Source organism: Sceloporus occidentalis, unplaced genomic scaffold (genome assembly GCF_023333645.1).
Source record: "Sceloporus occidentalis isolate IW3139 unplaced genomic scaffold, rSceOcc1.0.p SCAF_140, whole genome shotgun sequence".
NCBI lineage: Eukaryota > Metazoa > Chordata > Lepidosauria > Squamata > Phrynosomatidae > Sceloporus > Sceloporus occidentalis.
Window position 1 is genome coordinate 1,888,114 of NW_028317120.1, and position 7,087 is coordinate 1,895,200.

A 7,087-nucleotide genomic window follows, 5' to 3' on the forward strand; every position below is an offset into this window, starting at 1 on the left:
TGGGGAGTAACCCTAATTCAGTGAGCTCTCCAGACAGTCAACAAAACACAGTCACAGCTTAATGGGGATGGGTTCAGCCATCTAATAGGAAAAGCGAGGATTTTACTAAAGGATGTTACAGCAACGGGGACGTATTATCCATGTCATCACATGGTCCACAACTGGCTTCATTTATAGAAACTGTTTATGTTTTAGTAAAATGTTAAAATATCTTATAGATGGAGAATCTTGCCAGAAATGTCCTGAAAACCAACATCCTAACGAGAAGAAGGATAAATGCGTTACAAAACCCATTGAATTCTTGTCCTACAAAGAGGATTCAGTTGCATCAGTATTTGCCTCTATATCCGTTTTCATGTCTGTCGTAGCCTCCATTATTTTGGGGATATTTATTTTATACCAGGACACCCCCATTGTCAGAGCTAATAATCAGAACCTCAGCTTCCTCCTCCTGGTCTGCCTCATCCTGAGTTTCCTCTGTGTGTTTCTGTTCCTCGGTCATCCTGAGGATGTAACCTGCATGCTGCGGCAAACAGCTTTTGGGATCCTCTTCTCGTTAGCTGTGTCTTCTCTGTTGGCCAAGACCATCATGGTCTGCATCGCTTTCAAAGCCACCAAACCCGGCAGCACTTGGAAGAAATGGATGGGGGTCAAAATACCCAACTGTGTGGTGTTTGTCTGCTCATTTATTCAGGTTGTCATTTGCATCTGCTGGTTGTCTATTTCTCCTCCGTACCAGGAAATGAACACTCACTCCTCTCCTGGAAAGATCGTTATTCAGTGTAATGAGGGGTCAGTAGTTGCCTTTTACACTGTTCTGGGGTACATGGGCTTCCTGGCCGCTGTGAGTTTCGTTGTCGCTTTCCTGGCCAGGAAATTACCGGACAGTTTTAATGAAGCCAAGTACATCACCTTCAGCATGCTGGTTTTCTGCAATGTCTGGATCTCTTTTATCCCGGCTTATATGAGCGTCATGGGCAAAAACACTGTGATTGTAGAGATTTTTGCTATATTAGCTTCCAGCGCTGGAATTCTGTGCTGTATATTTTTTCCAAAATGTTATATAATTTTGATGAAACCGAGCATGAATACAAAGAGACACTTACTAAAAGCGGGCTCTTAGAATGGGGAATGTGCCTGATATTGTCAAGGTCAATAACCAGGAAGTATATGGATCGGAAGGTATTTGACCCACTGGGGATAGACTAATCTGCATTAACACGTTCTTCCGAGAGCTCAAAATAATAAAAGTACAACACCGAACACAAGCAAGCACAACCCCAACCAAATCTGCATTAGATAAGGGTGTATTCACTAAACTGTATGCTTCATGTTATTTGAGGAAAAAAATAAACATTTCACATCAGCCTCCCTGCACGTTTCAAAGGGCAAATCCAGTGAGCACTCCCTGGAAAAAGGGCTGAGTGGCCCCGTATGATGAATTTTCTGTTATGACTAGAAATTGCCAAATATCTCTGCTTCTCAGATCAAAATATATAGATATAGGTTCACTTTAATACTGTATCATCAGTAGCTGTCAGTGCCCACCTGATATTGATCTTCTCCTGCAGTGTAACGAGGGCTCAGTTATCGCCTTCTACTGTGTCCTGGGTTATTTGGGGCTTCTGGCAGCTGTTAGTTTTATTATAGCTTTTTTAGCCAGGACATTACCGGACAGTTTTAATGAGGCCAAGTACATCACCTTCAGCATGCTGGTGTTCTGCGGTGGTTGGATCCCAATGATCCCGGCCTCTCTGAGAGAAGAACATGGCGGCCTCCACTCAGTGATATTTACTAAACCCACCCGCTCAGAAAATGTCCCCTTCCACACAAAATAATAAACCATGCAATAAAGATACACACAGAATGTAAAGTGTATTAGAATAACCATGTAACACATAACCCGGTGTCCTAAAGTAACGACTGTGCAGCTGCAGCTATGCAGGTCATCCTAAGCAGCGCATGCACAGTCCTGAGAGTATATGGATGGAACAGAGTAACCCCCAGCTCCTCTCCCAAATGCAGGGGTCCCTGTGCCAGGGCACTGTTGGAGCCCCTGATGCGGCTACCACTATATGGTTTAAAACTGTAGTGTTTGATAAGTTACCTCTCTTTAATGTCTTCAGGCAGCCCTGGAATGCTGTCTCTTTATTCTCCTGGCTGGAACTGGTGCTCTCTTCCCTCGCAGACGTCTGTCTGCAGCTCTGGTCGCACCTCACTGGCGCTGGGACCCCAAATACAGGACTGGAACCCGAATAGGCTCTTGCTGGGGAAGAGTTTAGTGACCAGGCACCGCGTATATTATATACTATATTATATATCATATAACATAGTCTGGACACAGGACCTGGGGCCCCCGGAGTATAAAAATTGGCCCCTCCACATTAAAACAAATAGAATCGCATTAACAATAAAAGTAAAATAGTTCATTGCAGAATCCCCTACATCCCTTCACGATGTCGCCCTTCAGCTGCTATCAGCCATTACACTGGATGTCGCTTCCTTCTTGTCCCAACAGGCCTGCGCAGGGTACACAAGCCTATTTAAGGGAAGGGCCAATCAGAGCTCTCTCTGTGCCCTTAACTCCTCCCCCTCTTCCTGTCTGGGTGTGGATGGCCGCTGGGTGGGAGGAGCTGCTCTGACTGGATTAATCCGGTAATCTCCTGCTGTAGAGCGGCTCCTCTCTGCTGGGGTCTGAGGGCTCCTCACATCCCCCCTGGGGCTCGTGGGCCCCTTTTTTTTTTTTTCTACTACCCTCTTTTTTGTAAAACCTCATGAACCTTAACTTTTAAGATGAACTTTTCTTGACTGCAACTCCCATGATGTTGATCCAGCAGCATTGCTAGTTGATTATAATGGGAATAGTAGCTGTAACTGTAGATTGGGTTGGGGGGGAGGGGTGCACTAAACCTGCAGTACAAACACTAACTTTTTAGACTGCAGCTACAAAAATACTGCCGGCTGAGCTTCATGGGGATTGTAGTTATAGACTGGGGTTGTGGAGGCCGACACTACACACTAACTGCAGCTCTCACTATATAAGTCAACCATTATTGGCCAAACAGCCATATTATGGGGTATTTGGGGCAAATCTTTACCACCTCACCTACTGGAACATTCTCATGTGGCTGGTACATGCTGGTCTGTAGCTACTACTACCGGTCATATCACTTTGAATGGGTAACTAACATTTATCTCCCACCAGGAATCCTCTCTCCTGAGCCAACAAAGGATGGCAATGGGGAGGAAGTAAGGAGGTATTGGGGAGGGGAAAGGTGGGGATGATATTTTGCCCCCCTGAAAAAAAAACCTGTGGACGCTAATGGATGAAGAGAGAATTGGAGGAGAAGACTCTTGTGCCACAGATGTTGAGAATGAGTGGTGAAAGATGGTGCGAGGCTGGTTAGTAATGTGTTGGAATCATTCAGACAGGATATAGTAAGGGAATGAATTTGTTACAGAGTAGGATCTTGTGTGAGGAAGAGACAGAAAGACGGGTAGTGATGGGGGTTAGAGGGGCAAGAGGTTAGGAAAGGGGGTGTAGATTAGCGCCTGAGGCTGACTGAAGAGGCAGTACTGAGCTCTTATTAAGTGTGGGGGGGCAGAAAAGGTACACAGTCTAAAGCGCACATTGTTCTCGTCGTCATTCTTTTTGTACCCCAAGGCTCGGTTCTCAGACCTCTTCTGTTCTCACGTCACATTGCCTCCTTTGGTAAATGTCTTCTGTCCTTAGACTTTCCTTGCCACCTCAACGCCAGTGACACTCAGGTCTAGCTTCCCTCCCCGATCTCTTTCCTTCCCTCCTTGTTCGTGTAAGTAATCGCCATGCCTCAGTTTCTAACAGGATATCTACACAAAGTCTAAAACAATCTCCTCAAGGTTTCTGAGCTTCACCCTTTCCTTGCAGGTGGTGCTCAGAGCCTCAGGACTGGGGTGTTTTGGGTTTTTCTTATTTATTCATGTTAATTATTTATGTTACTTATTGTGTTCGCTTTGGTAGTCGTTGCCCTGTTTATGCATCTAGTTTTGGTTTTGGTTGCATGGCGATGACTCGGTTAAATAAATAAATCGGCTGTGGCCTTTTTTAACCCCACTTTTTGGTGTGGTGTAGGTAGGTAGGTGGACCTGGCACGGACATCGAGGCTACATCAGTCATAATTATATCTCATCCTGACTACTGCGATTCTGTCCTACATGGTGTCCTTCGTACCCTTTGTGTTCCTGCAAAAGTCATCACCGATGCTGCGGCCAGGCTACCTTCCTTTCCCATCACCCTACTAATACCCCTACTAATACCGAAATCTTGCTAATAGTTCCAAATGGTTCTGTTTATAGAGTTAATCATACACGGGCACCTCGGAAAATGGATGAACCCAACATTAACCATATGCTGGCATGTTACACGTTATTAACCCTATGCCGGCATGTTACACGTTATTAACCCTATGCCGACATGTTACACGTTACTAACCCTATGCCGACATGTTACACGTTACTAACCCTATGATGGCATGTTACACTAGCATTTATTAATTAACCCCTTAACAACAAAGCCCTTACATGTACGGGGTTACCGTGCAACGTGATAACGACAATGCCCGTACATGTACAGGCTGCCGTTAAATAGCTGCATTGCCGCAATCGGCGGCTTTGCAGCATCCATGGAAGCCTCACAAGTGAGGCTGACCGGGGATCCAGGGAGGAAAGCGCTCGGTGAGGAATGGCGGAAAGTGGATCTGGGGAGGAATGGCGCCCGGCTAAAACAGCTTAGGAAGCGATCTGAATCAGAGTGATTAGTAAAAAAAAAAAAATGAAAAATTATTGCTCAAAAATGTTAATTTTTTTTTAAATATGGCAACATGTAAAAATCCCCACTGTCACCAAAGACAAAAAAAGTTTTTAATAAGCAAGTCCTAAAATTCTTTATCTTCACAAAAATGTCTATAGGGTGTCTAGTATTAAAAAATGTATGATTTGAGGGGTAAATTGAATTGGCCGGGTTCAAAGATGTCCCAAATATGGGTCATGGGGGGCAGTAGGACCAGATGTCTAAATGGCATAAAAATACACACCTCACAAAGGCGGCCCTTTTACCTTCCAACCTCCCAGTGGGGTATCACTGCGCTCAGGAGACGTTACTGAACACACATTTGGGTGTTGTTTGACACGGACATATACTAGGAGCGAGAAGTTTATACCTGAAGTACAACATGTGTGAAAAAAATACAAAAAAAATTTACCACCATAAAGTTTCACAAAGGCTGGTGGTAAAATCAGTGCATGGAAAGGGTTAAAATACCAGCATTTAAAAATATATGATTTGATGGGGTAAATTGCATTGGCCGGCTTCAAAGATACCCGAAATGGCACATGGGGGGAAGAATTACCAGATTTGGAAAAAAAAAATTTTAAATAACAAAACGCTACCTGTACTTATTGCCCCATAACGTGCAGAAAAAAGCAAAAAACATAAAAACATTGGGTATTTCTAAACTCAGGACGAATAGTAGAATCTATTTAGCAGGTTTTTTCATTAGTTTTTGCAGATGTCAGGACTCGGGTGATCAGGTCGGGTAGGAGCCCATGCGCAGGGGATACTTGGGGTTCAGTATGTAACCCAGGGTGCATGATTATGCAAACAAAGACACTACCAACAAAAATATGTATTTTATGTATATAACAGAACCAGCAAATAAGGGTAATAGTCTAAGCAAGTAACCGGACGTATGGCAAAATAAAATACAGGTAATAAGTCTTTTGGCAGGGAGCCCGCTTGGAAGGGCACGACAGACAGAGAGCCCGCTTGGAAGGGCACAAAAGGCACACAGCCCGCTTGGAAGGGTACAAAAGGCACACAGCCCGCTTGGAAGGGTACAAAAGGCACACAGCCCGCTTGGAAGGGTACAAAAGGCACACAGCCCGCTTGGAAGGACACAGTAGCAGGGAGTCCACTTGGAAGGACACAGTAGCAGGGAGTCCACTTGGAAGGACACAGTAGCAGGGAGTCCACTTGGAAGGACACAGTAGCAGGGAGTCCACTTGGAAGGACACAGTAGCAGGGAGTCCACTTGGAAGGACACAGTAGCAGGGAGTCCACTTGGAAGGACACAATAGCAGGGAGTTCACTTGGAAGGACACAATAGCAGGGAGTCCACTTGGAAGGACACAATAGCAGGGAGTCCACTTGGAAGGACACAAAAGCAGGGAACCAGGAACAGCACAGGTGCAGAGCCACAGCAGGAAGGTCCATAGACTTCAATACAAAGGCCCTGACTAAAGGGCAGGGCAGGTTCATAAAGGCAGGGTAATCCAGGTAATAAGGCCCAGCTGGATGTAGACTAGTGTTTAACCCAGGTAACAAGGCACACCTGAGTTCTGAGTGCTCCAGAGGGCGGAGGGTGGCCACTAGTGGTAGCAGATGTAAATGGCACAGGTATGAAAAAGCCATGGTTCAGGCAGCAAAAAAGTGGTTCCTGACAGCAGATGAGTAAAAGTTTTTTTGTTTAAAAAGTGAGAAAAAGTAATTTTTTAACAAAAAATACCTATATATTTTTTTTATAGTAAATTAGATGATATGATAAAAATTAATGGTATCTAAAGAAAGCCCTGTTTGTCCTGGAAAAAAACAATATATAATGTGTGTGGGAGCACGAAATGAGAAAGAAGAAAATCATAGCTAAAGAGCAACACCGAAAAATGTTAAAAGAGCCATTGTCCCACAATATACTACGAGTATTAAAGGGGTTAAATAAATGTCAAGATTATTATTATCTTTTATATAGCGCCAACAATTTAAGCAGCACTTAGGATCAGGAGGGAATGTGATGCTCGGGGAAGGCAAGGGTATCAAATTAAAATCTGCAAAAACAGGTAATTTTTATGTAAAATTGCATCTTTTAGATATGTAGGAAGTAGACTTGGGCACCAGGGGGCTCTTCGTCTTCTTGCTCGTCTTCGGGAAAAAAAAAAATCTTCGTATTCCGCGAATATTCGCCTGTTCCTGTCTTCTCTTCGGGCGAATATTCGTGGACATTCTTCGTGTTCGTTTTTTCTTCGTTTTTTTCCAGTTAAGGGGTTAATACGGGGT

At 44.3% G+C, this 7,087-nt stretch overlaps 1 protein-coding gene across 1 annotated transcript; it reads left to right on the top strand.

Moving 5' to 3' along the window:
- Positions 1–355: 355 nt before the first annotated feature.
- Positions 356–2,259, top strand: LOC149281028 (vomeronasal type-2 receptor 26-like). Its single transcript, XM_089499837.1, has 3 exons — positions 356–994; positions 1,572–1,728; positions 2,189–2,259. Exons 1-3 carry the CDS (start codon positions 356–358, stop codon positions 2,257–2,259), a joined length of 867 nt encoding a protein of 288 aa, XP_089355963.1.
- Positions 2,260–7,087: the final 4,828 nt, after the last annotated feature.